Source organism: Lepisosteus oculatus, chromosome 19, assembly GCF_040954835.1.
Source record: "Lepisosteus oculatus isolate fLepOcu1 chromosome 19, fLepOcu1.hap2, whole genome shotgun sequence".
Classification (NCBI taxonomy): domain Eukaryota; kingdom Metazoa; phylum Chordata; class Actinopteri; order Semionotiformes; family Lepisosteidae; genus Lepisosteus; species Lepisosteus oculatus.
Window position 1 is genome coordinate 13,217,724 of NC_090714.1, and position 20,969 is coordinate 13,238,692.

The following is a 20,969-nucleotide window of genomic DNA, read 5'->3' on the forward strand; positions in this document are numbered from 1 at the left end:
TTGTATTAGTATAAGTCTTTTCTGCACTGCTGACCTAGATAACACATTTCACTGAACTTGAAAAAGAATCAGATTGAGAAACTACGACTCTGCATGTGTATTTTATAAGGAAAATCTGTTGGTGCATCAGTATAGCCAGACGCGCAGAAGAGTATGCTACAAGGCTTGTCACAGTCGGTAAAGACTGCGTTCAGCATTCAAGGTTTTATTTGGCTTCTTGAAAGCAGTGTCTAAAGAAGGGGACTGCTAACGGCAAGTAAAAAAAAATAATTGTGTTGAGATGCAAGCATGATTGTAGTGTACAGAGATATTGCAACAAAAGAAAAAACAAAGTGAGCGAAGGCATGGATTACAAGAAGACTAGTCTGGAATGAGACAGTTTCAAGTTATAGAATGTTTTCCCAAGTTTATATGTTATATTAAGTACAGTATACCTCATATTTTGTTTTACAGAGTGCCTATTATTTCCTTTTTAATTTCCTTCCAGAGATGTCCTGTTGCATTGTAATTTTACTTCCCCAAATTTGCCTTGATATCTTATGACATTCTTGTCATCGTTTCTGTACTGTACATACAGTCGTTTTTCATTGTACTGTTAACCTACCACAGCCCTAATTCCAAACTGCTTAATGCAATTTTTCTATTTTTCTTAAAATAGTTTCAGAGTCCTTACAGCTACTCTCCTCCCTTTCGGTTTGGGACTGTTCCCAATGGGAGCACGGAAAGGAACATCAGGAACAACTACCCTGATATGCACCAGTACATGGTCAAATACAACCAGAAAGGAGTTCAGGATGCACTGGTCAGCCTCAAGAGTGGGTACGTACTCTTTCATCGTGGTGTTACAGCTGTGGGTTGTCACGTTACTCATGCAAAGGAATCCACAAGGATATCTCCCTAATCCTCCTTTATTTCTCTAGGAGAATTTTGTTTTACAAAACTCTCGTGAGCAAAGTTTCAAAAATTGTTCACTGGGACAAAAGTCTGTTTTGTTCAGTTTCCTCCATTTTGTGTTGGAGCTGTTAACAAGAGTAGCAGAAAGCAACCAAAGGCCACCCTTTGAAAACATTTGGGGGGTGGGGATTTGGTTGCATGAATGATATGAAGAAGGCAAAATCTAGCTCCTGAGACGTGGAGTCAAGAGGAATGAAGTATTAGAACATGTCGTACAGTAATTAAATCAGAGCAAGCAGGGATGAAGAATGTGGGAGCTCTCTCTATGGCTCGTGATGGCTGTGAGTGAAAAGCAGAGGTCTGCTTTGTGTGGCACAGCGAGTTCATTAGAGCATTTCGGGAATAGAAATTGGAAAAAAGGGAACATGCCTCTGTAGTTGCATTTTAATTGGACTGGACATAGAAGAGTTTAAGGGTAGGTTTAAGAAGATGCAAGGAAAATAAAATGAAAGAGAATCTAAAAGATTCAGGAAGGAATTCAGTATGAGGCATTATAGGCTGAGGCAGGCACTGCACCAGTTGAAATAAGGAAATAGGGATAAAACAATAAAAAACTAGGGAAATTAAAAGACCTTTATATACTGTATAAACATCTTTCTAAAGCTTTTAGATGATATATTACACCTACAGTAACTCTCATTTAGGAGAAATCTTTTAGTTAGCCCATGACATCTCACATGGCTATACAAGCATTTTTTTTAACTTTACATTTCCTTTTCCCAAGTATATTTATTTTTAAAGCCTGGCCTAGAAACACTGATGGATTTAGGTTTATACACAGCGGGCTTGATTTAGGGGTGCTTTCGTAAACCATCAACCTAAGCATCTAAATATTAATAAAAGTGTATTGAAAAATAAAGATCCACTGTACCTGAAAACACATTTGCTGGCGCTCTTGAAACGGAGGTCAATTATACTAAACCTAATCTCTGAAATTTGGATCAATCATTTATTATTTTGATAAAATGGTCCCCTCTTAAGCAAAATTTGGAATAAACTAGGTCAGTTTTTAAAAGTTTGAAGATCAGCACAAAATTGCAGCTGGGCTTATTTTGATATCTGCTAGCCTTTGAACTACTTACATTTAAAATAACTGTCTCACTTACTTATAAATATAAAAAGAGGACTCGACTGAAAATCAAGGCCATTTCAAAGTCTGTTACAATTTGCAGAATGAATGCTGTGGGTTTTACTTTGCTACATTGCCCATGCCCAAGTTCCTTGTACAGGGACAATCCAATTCTGCTCATCCAATAAAACAATACGAAGGCAGTAGCCTTCTGTTATCTGAATTTGTTTGATAATTTTAGAAAATTGTCCTGGTAAAAACTCAAAACCTCCTGTGAATCTTTCTCTGTACTGTATACTGCCTCTCTACATTCTCTCTACTCTACTGTAGTAATGAACTGGATTCAGGACAGTAATCCACTGAATGGGAGGACAGGATTTCTCACATGGGAATGCCACAGTCTGTGATAGTCTGTGAGATGACCTATAGGCATACATTGCCACTCTGTAGTCTCTCCAGAATCTTGATTGGGCAGTGTGCTCATGTGGAAGTACAAAGAGTGCTTGAGGGGCATCTTTCTGGGATCCAAGTTCCATCTCAATTAGCTTCAGCTGCTAAGGAACTGCCTGGTACAACAACCTTAAATAATGGAAACATCTTTCCAAATGGTGATCAGACAGTCCTGGAGGAGTTATGAAACGTGAGGCTAGCCTAAATGAAAGTGGAAGGCTCATGACTAAAAAGCAGTTCATGTGAATACATTTATTGTTTCATGAATGCTTTGTAAGTTACTGAAACTGACAATTAGCTAGCTTAAGACTGATCATGTCTGTTCATCTTATCTGTACAGCCATGACGATTAACATGAATACTTTATACAGGTGAATGATGAAATTGAATTATCTGTGGGTTATTAAACTTGAACAAAAAAGTCCCAGTTGTGCCCTCACAATTTTGCACTGTTGCATCCTTGCCTTTTGGAATGAAAGAAATGGCAAACAGGGCTTTACATGCAAGTCTGCTGCCCAGTACCCATCACATTGCAGGAAGCCATTCTGCCCACAGAGCCTTTGTGATGAATGACAGAGATCGGATATGATTAGCTCCTTTAATGACATTGTGACATGCGGATTTGTGCTTCTTTTCAATAGAAGACTCCTACAGTACATGCCAGTCCTGCAAACAGACTGTTAAGCAGAATGAGTGAAAAGGAAGATGCGCATGATTCTTACTCTCTAAGGGGAGATATTGGACTCTAAAACTATGTGTGGGCAGACTTTTGTGTGCTGGAGCAGACTCTTTTCAAACTTTTGCTGGCCTATTTCTTTAGCTGTGTGACATTCAAATGACAAAGAAACAAAAGGCCCACCTACCTCTAGCAGTTTCCTCTGGTTGCAGAAGGCATAACCTTGAAGATCACCTTTCTTTTTCTGGGTCTTCTCATGTACACATGAAACATCACTATAAATAAATAATGATTCCTCAAACAGGAATAACTGATTCTGAATCCACCTAAAGAATAATCTGTGTAAATATCAGGTGAATTTGAAATAAATTCACTACAGTATATACTGTACACTAATAGTTTAGCTGTGTCATTTTTCCTTCAGTCCAGAAGCTATGTGTCTTTTTGACCTGCTTGTCGTGAAAAGACAGGACATGGATGAAGCTTTTCACCTTCATATATAGTTTTAGTTTCGAAACATATATAGTAACATATAGTAACACGCTATTGTAAGTGAAGCGGTTACCTTAAAAAATTAAAAATACAGTATACAGGCCTTATTTTACAGATGTAATTCTCCAGAATCCCTTCATTTTGAATGTCAATTTTGTGTGAAAGTACTGATTTGATTAGAGGGGATAATAACAGAACCCTGTACTCAATTCTTAAAAAATTAGCAAGAGGTGTTTTCCCACCTTGTGATGTGCCAGGGTAAGAGTGGGCAGCTTCCATATTGTCTCTTGAACCCTCTTACTATGCCAGCTTGGCGAGTTGGGCCTTCGAAATCTCTTTGCCCTTTTACAATTTGCCTAAGCCAAATAGCCCTTCAGGGTTAAAAACAGAGGGCAACACCTGCACAAGCTCAGTGTTCTGACCAGTGACGTTTCTGTTTCTCTCCTCGCAGGAAACTGGATGCTTTTATATATGATGCTGCAGTCCTGAACTACATGGCTGGGAGGGATGAGGGCTGCAAACTGGTGACTATTGGGAGTGGATATATTTTCGCTACTACTGGCTATGGGATAGCTCTACAGAAAGGCTCATCGTGGAAACGACAGGTGGACCTGGCAATCCTGGCCATCATTGGAGATGGTACGCCCTCTTTCACTTTGCTGGAGAGTGACCGTGCTGTCTCAATAACTCCTAATTGCCCGTAGAATATGATGTGAAGAGTCTGTCCCCAAGAGGGAGTTACTGACTCACAGTCTACAAAGCTGCAGCGAATACACCACCACCCACGTACAGCTACACTCAGGGGGTTACATCACAGAGTTAAAAGGGAATAAGCACATCTTTTTAATAAGATCTTTTTAATAAGTGCTATTCGTATCGTGATGCGTTTTTTTTCAAAAGACACGTTTTATCTCTGTCCTACTGTATCTGTGTCAGTCAAACCCACTGAAAACACAACCAAGCGGCACAGCTGTAGCGCCCGGCTGTCATTTGTTTCCTTATTCTTTTCCTTTTGCATTATTTCTTTAAAATCCTGAATAACATTGTAGAGAGAGAAAAAAAAAGGTTTAATGAAAGAACAGAGCCTTTTTCGATCGGGTCCCATTTTCTCACGTCTGACCTGAATGCCAGTGTATGCTACTCTGCGCGAGGGTTTTCATTAGCTTAGGATGTGCACGAGTGTTCCTCACCGGTTCTGCATAGTTGACAGGGTCTCCCATCTCAGAAGATTGAGTGAGCGGCACTGTGGCCCTCATGCTTATCTCTTGAGTAGAGATACAGAGCTTGAGGGGAGAGAAACGATGACCTTCACTGAGCTTTGTTTCACCTGCAGGGGAGATGGAGGAGCTGGAAGCACAGTGGCTGACAGGTATCTGCCACAACGAGAAGAATGAGGTGATGAGCAGTCAGCTGGACATTGATAACATGGCGGGGGTCTTCTACATGCTGGCTGCTGCCATGGCTCTGAGTTTGATCACCTTCATATGGGAGCATTTGTTTTACTGGAGGCTGCGATATTGCTTCACTGGAGTCTGCAGTGGGACACCCGGGCTGCTGTTCAGTATAAGCAGGGTAGGGTTTAGCCGTCGATCTGCTCTTATTAGACACTGTTACTCAACACAAGACTCTCGTATGAAGCTCTGCATAGAAGACTTACTAATGAGTAAAGGACGTTCTGAGTATCTTACACATTTTGTGTAAATGATACCTCGTAAGTTCACCACTGAATTTGAAAATTTTAGCTCTGAGCTTTTTTTGTTTTTCGATTTTTGGCAAGTTGGGCCTTTATGGCGTGTAAGAGGTATTATTAAGATAATCAAAAACAAAAATGGTAATATTAAAATGTTCATATAAGATGGTTTTAAAATAAGGAAGGATAAAGGAAAAATAACTCAAATATTTATTGAGGCAGTTTACCAAGTACAGATACATGTACTGTATATCAATGAATGGCCAGTGGTGTACCTCGGGATTTGTTCAGTAAAATGCTCGTCCGTTGTGCTAAGAATTGATAACAAAATGTAGGGTCTTCACAAACAGCTAAGTACAGTATTTACAGTAAAGTTCCAAATGGATTAGCTTTAGCTCAGGTGTTTGTTGGTACTATATGCTGTATGGTGTTGTACAATGTGGTTTGCTACAGTTCTTTTTTTTCCGTGAGAAGATTTGCAGAACAGTGCAGCATCTTTTTTTCTCCAGGTGCTTAGCACTTTCAATAAATTACATTAGTGATGAGGGTTACTGTCAGCAGTAGTGTGAAACTGCGTCTTTCTGAAGTTAGCTACCCCAGTGATTGAAGTCGAAAGCATTGTGATTCTGCTTTGCAGTTGTAAAACAGAAAATACTGTAGGGAGATGAAACACAATGAATTGTTAAAAGGTTGTTTTCTATACTAGAGATTGCTTTATTTCTTCTGTTGCATTTATGTTGGAAATTACAGCTTGCAGGTATTTAATTTGAGATTTTGCATTTCCACCAAAGGTGATGATATCAGCTTTTATGTCAGTTTTGCAATGCCGTGACAAGGAACGACATTGTTCTTGTTTAGTAGTATGGTGAGAGAATAATGATATGTTTTCCCCCTGACTTATGTTTTTCGGATAAGAAACATTGAGAAATATTTTGTAGTTCGATACAAAATACATAACGTGCTACATAATATGTCCAATCATTTTTTTTCTTCCCATTGATGTGATATTGTTGCTGAAGTTACTAATTCAGTTTAAAGATACCCAAATGTACATTTCTTTTTCTGTATAAATTAAATATTTAGTATCTCTGAACCAAGATCTTTACATTTTCTGTGTAGTTCTATGCCTCCAGAATGTTGAAACGATTTGCAGTTATTCTTTCAGAATGTGATCTTAACCTGTTCCAGCGAACTACAGTACAAGCAGCTCAATGCTTTACACCTTAGTGAAACAGTGATGTTGCTTTTGTCTGTGCCTTGCTGGTTCTTTAATCATTCCAGTGATAACCAAACTTAATTAATAGAGAAAACATTGTTCAATTAAGATAACTTATTACTTGTGATATGTTTATTCTTATCTTTTGTTGAAGAAATCATTAATAAGTTAGTCAGCAATTAAATCCTGTGTTCAGTTAAATTATCTAGCCAAATTAACCCCATAAAATACATTTTCCCAACTGCTTTTTTATCCTTTGATCAATAGTACTGATCCTTAAAGCTGACCCTTGAGGGATATACTGTTTTTCTTCTGAAAGGAGAAACCATGCTTTTTATTTGGTCAAAAAAGTTTATTTCTTTTTCTACAGGGCATATGGAGCTGCATTCACGGCGTACACATTGAAGAAAAAAAGAAATCCTCTGATTTGGACTTCAGCAGTCCTCAGGCCAATATGTTAAAGTTAATCAAGTCTGCCAAAAATATGACCACCATGTCAAACCTCAATGCTTCACGGATTAACTCCCCTAAACGTGCTACTGATTACATGCATGGTGGGCCCATGATGATGGACATGGTGGTTGACAAAGGCAATTTCCTCTATGCTGACAACCGGAGCTACCCCCCGAAGGAGGCTCTTTACGGTGAAACTGGGAGTGACCTGCAGACCTTCATGGGGAACCGGCACAAAGACAATCTGAACAACTACGTTTTCCAAGGCCAGCACCCTCTGACCCTGAATGAGTCGAACCCCAACACAGTGGAAGTCGCAGTCAGTGCCGATGCCACCCCGGGCACTACCAAGCCCCGGCAGCTGTGGAAGAAGTCTGTGGAGACTCTGCGGCAAAGCCAGGGCTCGGTTCAGGATACCCTTCCCCCCGACCCCCGGATGTCTATGAAGAGCCAGAGATACCTGCCAGAGGAGGCAGCCCAATCCGACATCTCCGACTGCTCGAGCCGGGCACAGTCCTACAAGGATCCCGACAACAACCAGAAGCACCACAAGCCCAAGGATAATTTAAAAAAAAGATCCATGACATCGAAATACCCTCGGGACTGTAGCGAAGTGGAGCTGTCCTACTTAAAAAGCAAGCAAGGGGGGTCGAAGATATATACTATAGATACTGAGAGGGAGCTGGGTTTGCACACGGACCAGCACCATTTCAGGGAAAATAGGGCGCTGCCTGAAGATCTGGAATATTCCGAAATGTACCAGGACCACAATGACAATTACAGGAAGCCTGAACCAGTCATCCATCTCAACAGCAGCCCGCTTCATGCTGATGACATCACTCCCAACAATGAAAATAAATACAACCTGTATTCCAAGCATTACAGTTTGAAAGAAAAGAATGTGAGCCCTCATGAGACAAACGATAGGTACAAACAGACTCATTGTAGGAGCTGCTTGTCCAAGGTACCAAATTATTCAGGGCACTTCGCTGTCAGATCACCTTACAACCGCTGTGAGGCTTGTCTGCACATGGGAAACTTGTATGATATAAGTGAAGATCAAATGCTTCAGGAAGCCATCAGCCCTCTGAATCAGGATGAAATGTTCAGTCATTACTGGCCTCAGACTGATGGCCCACATGTACAGAAGAGGAATAGACTCAGGCTCAGCAGACAGCATTCTTTTGACAATATCCTTGAGAAGCCCAAGGACATCGACCTTGGCCGACCGGCACGGAGTGTGAGCTTGAAGGAGAAGGACAGGTTTCTAGAGGACAGTCCTTATGCAAATATGTTCAGCATGAAGCCTGACAAACTGTTCAGCAGCAAGTCGATGCTCTTTAACCACAACCTGGAGGAGAGCAAACGCAGCAAGTCACTGTACCCTGACCACACCTCAGAGAACCCCTTCCTCCACTCCCTCCGGGAGGACCAACGTCTGGTCCACGGAAGGAGCTCCTCGGACATTTATAAACAGCTGGTGCCAGTAAAATCAAGGAACGACAACAACCTGAGGTCTTCTGTGAAGTCGACAGCCTCCTACTGTTCCAGGGATGGTCGGGTCCCAAATGACATGTACATTTCAGAGCATGCGATGCCTTATGTAGCAAACAAGACTAGTGCATACTCAGCTCCCCGGGTTCTCAATTCCTGTAGCAATAGACGCGTGTACAAGAAAATGCCTAGTATTGAGTCAGACGTTTAACTTTTCATTCACCCTGTTCCGTATTATTCCACATTAAGATGCCATAGTCATCCACATGTAAATTAAAAGCACCCAAGACTCTCTAGACAGAAAAGTAAAGAAAGACAAGAAATGGACCGGATAATCGCCCCATTTTCTGCCCATGATGCTCTCTGCACTTCCAGGTTCTTTTCATTTATCAATATGTTAATGCCATACGGGGCTTGCCAAAGGTTTTCAATCTTTTAATTTATATGTGGTGATGTTTTTGGACACGTGGTATTTGGGAAAAAGACAGAGGTCTTTTATTAGCAAAATGATGTGTGGACTTTCTAGAAGTGGGTGTTGTTCAAGTCCTGAAGGTCGAAGGTGCCAGTTGGCCCTCCAGTTGGCATAAAGTACCAATTCAACGTCTTCCTAATGACTTACTGGCGATGCAGATGGACCACTTGAAGTTTCTTCCAAACTTTAACTTAATGGTGGCTTTAAGCCACTGTACTGTAAGAGTGGAAGATTTCATTCTCCGATGAAGGGAAAAAGTGATTTTGGAGTATACAGTTCAGGTATACAGTTATGAACAAAATGCAACTGGTGGTACTTGATGAATGGTACAACACAATGAACAAACACATCTTTATCATATTCCTGTAGATATGGGAAGGTGGCTTTTTAATCCCTGTTTAAAATGGTTTAGAATTAAGCAGACTTTACTAGCATACCTAAACCAATAGCAAACATCACGTCTTAATTTTCTCAAGTATTATTTTAACAGTCAAGAGCATCTTTTTTGCATGAATTATTTCGGTATCAGGGAAAGAAAAATACTTTTAAAAGAAATGTTTTTTTTCTGAGTGAGGATGGATATTTGTGCAATTGCAAATGGTGTTTAATAAAGCAGCCTGATGTATTGATATTTTTCAAATAAATTTCTGTAATCTAAGCACTGAAGGCGAACATTTGCAGGATATCATTAAATATGTGATGCTTTCAATCCAGTTTCTATATCTAAAACAGGGTAATAAAGAAGCTGATGCTCTAAAACATTATCACAATTTTATTACTAAAATGCACTTCAAAAATGTTTTTTTTCACTGAGCATATTTAGGAACTGTACACTGTGATAAAGGCTGCATTTTAATTTTGAATTCATTCTGCATTTCTTTAATGGAATGGCTGCCATTAAGATTCTGCTTTCTAAATTTTCTTTTCTTTTTACCTGAAGGAGGGATGAAGGCCGGTGACACACATTTTGAATGAAACAGCATGCACACAAAGATGAATTTTCTAGACGCCCTAGGTATAATCAAAGAGACATATCAGTGTCAGTTCTGGCATGGTCAATTTTAAGTATGCAAAATGTTCTAGAAAAACACACACACAAAACTGCTCCCCTAAAACAAAAAAGCAAATAACCAGCGCAAATATCCTGCAAATTATTGTAAATCTGTCACATGTGTGGAACGATAGTTTCTTCACTTTCAAGTATTGTAATAAAACTTTCAACTGAATTGTATGTGGAAACAGAAAAGATTAAAATTTATCAGCAAAATATGTTTTGTGGTGTAATAGGAAGATTGTCCTACCAAACTGCACTTGTATACTTTGCAAACTAATTAAATTTTACATTTTATTATGCAACAATTGCTTGGTACAGCAAAGTTTTACACGAAATAGAACTGAAGATGTGGTGATGAATCTTGAATGATCATATCGCTCAGGTGACTTGGAATCTGGACATCTGGATATCTCGGAAACGAGGTACGGCACAGCAGATGTGTGCTGTACTGGTCTTGGAGAGCTGCAATTTCTGAACAATTAACTTAGCACTTTGTTGTAAATTTTATCTAAAATATTTTAACAACAGTCTGAATTCCATTAAGTCTTCAAGGATTTCCCTAAGATAAACAAACTGCTTTCCTAATGTATCAATAATTACTAGGGTTCTAGAAAATGGTGATTTAGGTTATTCAGTAAGACTGACTGGACTGGAACTCTTCAGAGTCAGGATTGGAGGCTGTGTTCCTCAGTGTGTACAGTACATGTTAATAAAACTAATTCAGTTTCATCGTTCAACAGGTCATATTTCTCAGGAGAAGGATTTGTTTCAATCAGGCTTGCTCAATTTAATGTCACACACAACTGTAACTCTAGTATGAGTGTACTGAACCAGTGCACCACAAGATTACAGTATGTACAGCGTACTCTACATTTTAATTCTGCTTTTGTTTACTCCCTGAAGTCTTCCAAACACTTGTCTTCCTGTGAATTGTTCTGGAACATTACCAAGGGAATATTGTAAGACAACTCTTGAAATACAGGAAGCATTTAATTTAAATGTATGTCATTGTGTTCGGTCTACAATCATTTTATTCACAGCCCATCATTAAGAGTTAAATACTCTTAACAACAGCACAAGAACACAACATATTCTGTTCTGTATGGTATACAGTATAAGATTAATCTTTAATTAGTGTCTTATTTACCGTGGAGTCATTTATTTTAATTTTCAGTAATCCAGAATATTTGTCTTTACAAGCAGATTTTCTGTATTTTTCTTAGGATGCTTATATTACATTTGATCTTTGTTACAGCATCAGAAAAATAAAATAGGAATTAATCAAATAAAAAGTACATAAATGACCTTTTATGTCCAGATTTCCACTATGTTATACATTCTGTAAAGTTTTGATATTTTTAGAAAATGTCACTTTTTTCCACACAGGACATTTCTTTCAGCTTACCCATTGTTAAGAGATAAGTTCAGTGTAATGATTGTTCCACCAGAATGGTTACAAACTGTACTTCCATGGCTCGAATTATGTATGATTATGTATGAATGCTGCTTTTAAAAAGTTGATATTAGAGCAATACACACCTGTAAGAAATCAATTTCCTGTGTAGTCCATGATAGGTATGCATTAATTTCACAGTGTTAGTTATCCATTATTATAATAAATTAATTTGTTTGTTTTAAATGTTTCAATAACCCTAGTCTAACAAAAGTAGTTTATTTGCATATTAAATAATACTGGCATGCTTAAATCCTACCTGTAATTTGTTTAATAGGTTTTTAGACTTTTCTGAGCACTGATGGTTTATACAGTGTTACCATGATGTAACATGGTGTGTGTATATGTAATGTATACAGTGTATATTGAAAGAAATTCACATGACTTTAGTTTTAAACACTATAATACTATTGGTTGCATATACTGCAGAGAATTTGCATTGCATCCAGTCTGTTTTCCAGTATTGGCCAAAGATGGATACTTTCCTCTATGATAATGGTCCATACTGTAGGCTATATATGTCCTAGCTCTTCCTTGTTTGACTGGCTGTATCATCAGTATTGCTACCAATATGTTTTATTGTTGTTGTTTTTTTTTCTCCTACACGGAGGTCAAATATTTGCAGATTCTTCAGATTCTTATTTGCCTATAACAGTAGCCCTGCAATCCCTCCAAAGATATGACCTCATTTGTTTAGTTTTCCATTCATTGATTGCTGTAATATTATTTTTTTAATGTAATAAAAGGCTTAAAAGAAATATTTTGAATTTAGGCACTTGTAAATCACTTGTAAATGAGCATAAAAGGACTTTGTTGTCTTGAAAATAACTATTATATAGAGTACAAATGTTTATTTTTATGTGTGAATATCATGGAAATCTTTATAGTAAGCACCTAATTTCTCTAGAACAGCGTGTACAATATCTACATTTAAGTGACACCAAAAGGGAGGACTTTGATTTTCCACTTATCTGACAGACATGGATCACAGCTTTGGGCTTTAATAAGCTTGGGTTTGGAGAGGGTGTAGGGAGACATGCTTTTAAATATCCTCAACCTAATTCCAGACGGGCTTGCATCAGGCATGTCTGCAGCGCTGTAGTGCTGAAGAGAGGCTGTTTTGCACCAGTCAGCTATATACAATATGAGCAAACATCCAAGGTACCATTTTAACAGTTTGTATTTACATTCTCTCTGTTCATCATGTCTGGGTCTTTTACTGATCGGAATGTATAGGAACACTGTGGAGAGTGAGGACAGAAAGACAGTAACTTTGCTTAGGCTTAGAATTAGCCAGAACACTATATAACAGTGGCAGTTCTTGATTTGATTGATACAGACAGAATTACAGCAGAACTCTGTCTTTGTCAGTGCAGTGTACATCACTAATTACTGTAAGAAACAAAGGAACAAATGTGTTTTATTATTTTGCCATATTTTTAAAATAAATGATGCCTTTCTGATACGATCTACAACTGAGTATAAATAGCTTTTGTAATATAGTGCCAATTGTGAAATTTAGTATGTGCAAATGAGAACGTTATTTAAGAAAATAATTAGAGTATTAAGAACAGTTATTAGTCAGTTAACAGAAAAAATAGGCTTTTCATACATGGAACAATTAGTACTTTCTCATCTGTAACTGAATGACTGCTAGGGCCCTGTCTCTTGTACATTACTGTATGTCTAAATGGATGTGATTTGTAACCTAAAGCACGGAATTTGCATGCAGGAAAACATTTGCTGGTCACACCTCAGGAGCCCTCAGTCAGGAACTCACAGTGAAGGCAAAAGCCATGAGCTGAGATAAGGAGTTAGTCCCGCTCCAAAGCATAAGTGTGCAGTCAAATGATTGAAAGATCAAGATGGGTTTTATCCATTTACTGCTTAATTAATCAGAGACCAGATCAGACAAAACCAAAGCAGTAATGCTGTGTACAGTGTATATTCAAACAGATTCAAGGGACTTTAATTTTAGCACTATTGATTGCAGAGAATTGGCATTGCATCCAGTCTGTTTTAAAGTAAAAAAAACAAAGTATCAAAAACAGATACTTCCCTTTCTATAAATGTACTGCAGTGTATCTGGCTGAATTATCACAGTATTGCTACCAATTTGGTTTTATCACAACCTAAACCTCACCGATATTGCTACCATTTGATCACAGCCTATACCTGCCTTATTTTCTAATATGTATTGAGTAAATGTGCAACAGATGCATAAGATGATTGAATCAACATGTAATTCCAATATAATTCTATAATTACTCTGGAAGACGTTAGGGCATTAGTCTGTGGAGTATTAAACATACAGATTCTCTATAGCGCAACAATAACAAAATCCAAACAGAAGAAGAATCAAATCCAGGGAAGACCTGGTTGTAGAACTTTCAGGAAAATAGTGAATGTAATTGTTAAAGGTTTCGCGTCACAAGGGATTATTAAATACTGTACGTGTTTGATTGACATGTCCTGCATTGGATGTTTCTCTCACATTTAGATCCCAGTGCGCAGTGAAGCTTGCACCTGCAGACAGTGGCAGGGTTTGCATCTGAATATTCCATATTTTTCCAAAACTGGCCATGCGCTATTTTACAGTATTTCCCCCACATTCCCTTAGAAAGGGAATGAAGCATGAAAGGGATGTACCCTTTCCCTAAATCGCTCCTCAGGGCTTTTCCCAAGTATTTATTCCAGAATAAAGTCCATACCAAAGACTGGAGGCTCATTATTGCGCATTATCCTGGAGCTTATCCTTGTATCTACAGTATTAGATGGAGTGGAGTTGCATTGCTATTCACCATTGTTACTGTACAAGATGGCGAATTGCTTTAATCGGGGTGAAATACCACTCTCCAGGGTCCAGGCCATAGGATGGACTTGAACCCGCAACACTTCAACTAGGAATCTAAAGCCCTATCTACTATTCTGTGCTGCCCTGCAGTATTTACTGGAGGATTTTAAATACACATATCTTTCAAGCACAAGTGCCACGCCTTGCCCTTGATGATAGCTGTTGGTGATTTTTTGCCATTGACTGCTTATTTCTATCCGATGGAGTGGAACTGAGCTAAGCACTAAGTCTCTCTAATTAAGCACTAGGTTTCTGCCTAATACAGGCAGGGCAGTGAAAGGCCTTCTGTCCACTCACCAACCTTGAAAACGAAACAGTGATGTGTTTATGCATGCATCCCTAGTTCAAATACCGCATAGCTTAACATTTTAAGTTCCTATAGTTAAAATGAGTTTTTATACTTTATGCTTTGATTTAGCAACAAGTCATCTTAACATTTGATTGAGTAGGATGTTGGCCCATGCAGTGATGAATGATTCATGACTGGTTCTCATTTGTATCGCACTTGCCTTTTAAAAATGTCCTTTTCTGAAGAGGTTCCCGTTATTTGGCAAGTAATGTGGAGCGCAGAACGAGACGCTGGTATGAACTGGACCTCATGAAAAAGTGGTGAATAATTAAGCACGAGGTGCTTTTTTAACATTAAAAATGGTTGCATGTACAGTATGTTCACAGAGCTGCTGGGCTATTTGTACTTCTAAAAAGCAGAGCTAACACTTTGATTTTGTGTAAAAATGAGACTTTATAGGATTCACACAAGAGGAAGCAATTGTTTGAAAAAAAATAACTTGTGGTTACTACTAATTAATCTTTTTTCTCTTTTTGCATTGCATTCATACTTTACGTAGCTGTTTAAAGTAGAAATTATTTTAGAAGATGTTTTATACTTAAAAGGGCCATTGTGTGATCATAAGATAGTTATCACAGAGATCATGCGGCCTACAGCCTGAAAAGAAAAAAAGATATATCTTTGGTAAAAAAGCATTATCACTTGTGTGTGTATAACAATTACTTTTATTTATTGTAAGGTCTAACTTATCACTAAATTCAAAGTTGACACAAACTTGATTAATTTCTGCTTTTGGCTAATTGCATGAGAAAGTACTAATTTTAATGGGATGGTTTTAAACATATCTCCTATTCTGTCTAAATTACATTCTTCACACCCTTTGTAACATGAAACTAGAGTAGGTACCATGGTTGTCTTTAAGCTATATTGTGTTATTCTCATTTTCGTATATATAGAAGATGCTAAGAGAATGGGTTTTGGATGTTTCTTGTGAAATGTAAATACTCTGTCACTGAAGGAAATGTCAAAGTAACAAGATGTAAAAATGTAAATAAGTAAAAGTTTCATTTTTCTAATAAAGGCTCTTTCTGCCAATTTCTATGAATACTGTATCTATAGCTGAATACTTGCAGCATCTGAAATCCTAATCCAGTAGTTCTTACCAACTGATAAAGTTTAGTTGGAGAAAAAAAACACTGAGCTTGAAGCTAAAAATTATCAGTAGTACAAGTGACTATGTTTATACTATTAACCAATTAATGTACTCATAATTCCTGTTTTTAAGTTATAGTCATTGTCACTGAAGTCTAATTTAAACAAATAATTTAAAAAGTATCATTTCCATTTCAACCACAAGAAAATGTGTTGTTTCATATTGTTTTTCATTGAGAATATGGTGTCTGTGTGATTCGAAAAGATGAAAATACAGCTAATTTTCACTGTTGCCCTAAATATGTAACTTTACTTTTTTCACTAAATAGTATTATGAGTAAGACCTAGTCTGTAATTAATTAGATGCTGTGAATAATTGGATTGAAAAGGGTGAAAATACTCTTCACTTCGCTATTATAAAAATTAAGATCACATCCCGATAAAAAAGCTGCCATCATTTCTTAAGGATATCAATGAGCACTTATAGTACGTTACTGTAGGAACATGAGAATGAGTTTAACAGTGGCACATAGGTTGTGATTTTTACACACATTTTTAATTAGCGATATCTTCTTATAATATTTCCCTGTTTGTGATCATTCATTGTTGTCCATATGATTCCTGGGCAATTTTCACAAATCAGAACAAAAATAAAATGAGACCATTTGGCACATTTGAGTTGGTCTCATTTGCTGTTGAAAAATGTGTAGAAATGCTGTGTTCTATCATGTTTATTCTATTTATGTACAATTCCTCTAACAGGTACACTGTCTCCATTAACTGTGTGCACATATTGTAATAAAGTAAGTAATGCAGTTTTCATTTGTTTGATACGATTGAATAGCAACAAATAAACCATATCACTGATTTGAATTAGAAAATGCAGAGATGTATGGAACCTATGTGCAAAACACATAGTTATTTGCAATTTCTAAACCTCACTTTCCATCACCATGAACAAATGCTACAGAATTCACTACCTGGAAGTAAAAATACAGAACACCACCTCATTCCACAAAGGGTTTTGGGGAAGTCTGAAACAAGTGACCCAGCCATGTTGTTAAAGCCAGTGCCCTGTTTTCTTTCAAGAAATAGAGATCCTGTTTCTTTTTTTCATCAAGCAAGAAAAAGCAGTCAGAAAACTGATGGTAATTTATTGCTCCAAAAAATGTATTTAAAAAAAAGTACATTACACAAAAACTGATATGTGTCTCAAAATGAAAGATACTGGGAATTGCTGTTTACACAGCTGTCTGTCCTTCATGCTACTGAAGTAATTTCTCATCTTGCAGCTTATCGGGTGCAACAGTATTCCAAAAGCCGGAGCTTTTTGAAGAACTTGCAAGATGGACACTGTAGCATGCCATTTATTTGAAACATTTACCACAACCCTCAAAATTTTATCTGTGCAGTCTACTAACAGTTTGGCTTTTACTGACTTTGTAAACATTTCACGGTTCAATTTATAGTTTTCTTGCACACATTTCTGTTTCATGTCCTTAAAAGGCCTTACACTTTGGCTTTGGGTTAAAAAGGCCTTCTACTAAATGACTTTGGCATATTTATTTTTATGTAAAGTATCTGTGCTTTGCAAAGCCTCAATCGGTGGTATTTCTGCAGCTTTTAACATAAATTCAAATGACAGAGACATACAGTATACTCAACTCTCTGATGAATATGCATGAACATCTGATGAAATTAATAGGTAATTAAGATAAAAAATGATTAAGGTAGCAGGACATGATTCTATGGGGACAAGGAGAGAAAGGGCCTCTTCTATGTGAGCATGATTTTCAGCACAATCCTGGTAAGAATTTAAAATTGTCCAAGTGGATTTTGTCTTTTGGGTTTAGATGTTCGTAATGACTGTATTTAAGGAGTTTCCAGCTTGCAATGTATATTTTAATAACCGAGCATTAATTTGGAAACAACAGACAGCATGAAGCAAAAAGCCCTTCTTTGAAATATTTACGTTTTACCCAATGTGGTGAAAGTTAAATTCTTGTTTTTAAATTGTTGGTCCGGGTACACTACTTTTCCTCTTTCTGAATGCGAGCAGAGAAACACAGGAAACAAAATCTTTTTTAAAGAGACTTAAAAAATAAGTAACTTGGATATAGCAGATAAGTGTCTTTTTATAGATTACCTGCTTGAAGAATGGCTTAGCTAAATATATAGTTATTTAGCTCAGAGAAGTTAAAGGAATCCCTCTGCTCAGCATTTCTCACGTTTAATATGGACTATCTACCACTTGAATTACTTAAAAGGGTGCCATAAATCATTGCATGCCCAACATCATCTAAGCAGTACTGAAGTCGTAATTAATTACTTTTACAAACTGGCACAGGAATGCTTGCTCCAGATGGATTATTTTGTATAATGGATGTGTAGAGATAAAGGAAAAAAAGTATCTCGGCCTCTGAAGTATTTCCCTGTTTCCTAATACAACCCTTAATATTTTCTTATTATATACAGATTCATTCAGAAGAATGGGGGTGAAGAGGAAACTAGTAATATTGCAGGGTTCCAATGAAATCAAACATGACCTCTGTTGTAGGTCTCCTTTCCGGTCGATAACAGGACTACAGGCTAGAGCTTGATTGGCACCACTTTATATGGATTTTAATGAAGGCAGTTAAATCACATTTCACAGCCATAACTTTATTGGCATTCAAGGACAAATTAAAGATAAACCATTAACCGGGTTCTCTTTCTTGGTATGGTTTCTATTGTAACTTACAGGAACTGCATATATGGAAACTGCACACTTAACAGTGACGTGTGTCCGTTTGCTGTGATGGGTCCAGCAGTGACAGGCGTAGAGAGATGGCTATTAAAGTTTCAGAATGTCTTTTATTATCTCACCGGCTCTTGAGAACGGATTGAAAAGCATATCTTTGGTGTTTATTGAAACCTTTGTCCTGTTATTCCATTCATAAATTGTATATGAACTGTTGATTATTTGTAGAGGGCAACAGAATGAGCCGCTTTACAAAAACGTCTAGTTGAGAATAAATCCGTGAGGGTCACAGACCCAGCAGTTACTCCCAATGCCAACTACAGGCGGTGGGTTTATGGTTCATTAACATGAACTTCATTTATTTCTAAGTTAATCAATCTACTAGTGAGCTTGTCTAGAAGCTCAATCTGTGTTTCGATCAATCATATTATGTGCCATTTGCCCTGGAATTATTTAATTAATGTCTGGCAAATTCTTGTCCTTTCTTTTTATCGTATCGTGGAGCTCTGCCACAGGCTTTGAATCCTGTGGTCCCTTCGAGCTGAGGTCTAGAGGACATTGTATCCTGATGACACAAGAGATGTCTGGAGTGCAAGACTTGTTGTCAATCGATGTCAGTTACTGTAGAATTCCTGACACACAACTAGTTGAAGTAGTCATCCATCCTCTTCCTTGCAGAGTAGCAACCCATCCCAATGACCTTGAATCTCTTGGCGATGGTCGATTTTGTAATTAATTGGACAATGTTTTTTTTTTCCATCCATTACTGATGATCTTTCAATTCTTGTGTATTAGTTTCTGCAACAAATACTGAAAGTACAATGCCTTTATTTTATGCTAAATCCAACTTTCAGCCACATTGTATCAGATGTACAGTACCATATGAATGAATTTGGAGTTTACTGTAGATATACAGTAGTAGGCTGAATGCTGTTCCCTCATTTGTGATTTATATTATGTTCTTTTGTTTTTTAGCTCATCTTTGTATGAAGATGTCTATATTGTGCCATGGTCACCAAAAGATAAAACATACACAGTGAATAATATTTACTTTTTGTCGAAAAGCTAATAAGAGCCATAATGATTTTGATTGTTCCCTAACTGATCTGAAGGCATGTTTTTATACAGTATATGGATCTTTAAACTGAAGAGATCATGCCAAGCAGTACTGGGGACGATTGTGTTCAATAAATGATCCGTCGCACTGCAGATAACTAGAGAATTTACACTATAATTCTGCTGAGTTTTCATGACTGTTGATTCGATTAGCTCATGCATGTCAATAACCAGTAAGTAGGAGGCCCCATTGAACAATTTTGTGAGAAGTCGTGTTTTACCTGCTGTCACGCAATAATGATTACAATAGCGGACACATATCTGGATCACACTTCTGAAAACCCCCAGCTGGCTGAACTGGACAAATGAAGCAGATTTATTTGAGAATCTAGGCTATATGCTTCAATCTATGCGTTCAACCTCCTGTCCAGTACTGGTAATCAAGCCCCTCTCTATGCTCACTTGTCAAAACCATAACCTTCTTCTGAGGCCAAACAGGTACATTCATGACACATCCAACAGACAGCTCACGCAAGCACAATGGAAAATAAAGAGCTTGATTCTTTTTCATTAAAGCACTCAGAGTTTTAATTCAAATATAATTTTCTGTAGACTTGCCTATCCAGGCATTCCTTCCATATCTGCTTGTAGTTCTGACAATTTCATTCATGCAGTTGCCTCCTGGATGAGAACAGTGACAAAGCAGATTGCGTTTTCCATGTATCTTCAAGGCTTCTCACAGCAGGAATTCCCTGGATTTTTAAATAACCTGCAGGTCTTATACATTATGTTCTGCTCAGATCTTTGTAGCATGATTGTTTTTTTCATCTACGGGGTTGTGTTTTAATCTTTTTTATTTCAAAGGGGAATGCTATGATTTGGAAAATAATACAATTCCATGATCACTTTTTTCTGACACAGTTTTATCTGGTTGTATTAGTAACATTGTAGAGAACCCACTGCCCAAACCATAATGTCATGGGTAACAGAACCATAATTTACTCTGTCATCACACACTGGCTGTGTTTCTTTTATCTGCTATTCATCCTCAATGCAGCAACTAGAAGGGATCCAGTGAAATGTCATATGACAAATGAAATGATGTAAAATGAACATGTGGGTCAGTCTGAGTAACTTAAAATTAGTGTTCAATGATGCACTGTGGGACATTTTCCCATCAGAAAAAGAACATTTTTTTTCCATCTTCACTAGTCTGTGGGTCTTATTTGCACTGAGTTATTGGCAGCCTAATTGAGTCAGTATGACACTCACACTTTAAAGTCTAGTTATTGCTCTTGAGTTTTATCTCCCTCCTGCAGGGTAATGACACGTGGGACACCTCTATTTTAACACAGTCTCATTTTAAGGAATATAAACAGGGACTGTCTGCAGTGTACTGTACTAC

The 20,969-nt window shown here is 37.6% G+C and overlaps 1 protein-coding gene across 3 annotated transcripts in view; it reads left to right on the forward strand.

The window, feature by feature from the left end:
• grin2aa (glutamate receptor, ionotropic, N-methyl D-aspartate 2A, a) overlaps window positions 1-16,439 on the forward strand; it is a 111,267-nt gene extending 94,828 nt beyond the window's left edge. For all 3 annotated transcript variants that reach the window (XM_015360578.2, XM_015360580.2, XM_006637156.3), the window contains 4 exons: window positions 659-819; window positions 4,093-4,280; window positions 4,975-5,213; window positions 6,918-16,439. In XM_015360578.2, coding sequence (XP_015216064.1) covers window positions 659-819; window positions 4,093-4,280; window positions 4,975-5,213; window positions 6,918-8,705 — 2,376 coding nt within the window. In that variant the 3' untranslated portion in view covers window positions 8,706-16,439. The remainder of the gene's footprint in view (window positions 1-658; window positions 820-4,092; window positions 4,281-4,974; window positions 5,214-6,917) is intronic.
• The last annotated feature ends 4,530 nt before the right edge of the window (window positions 16,440-20,969 follow it).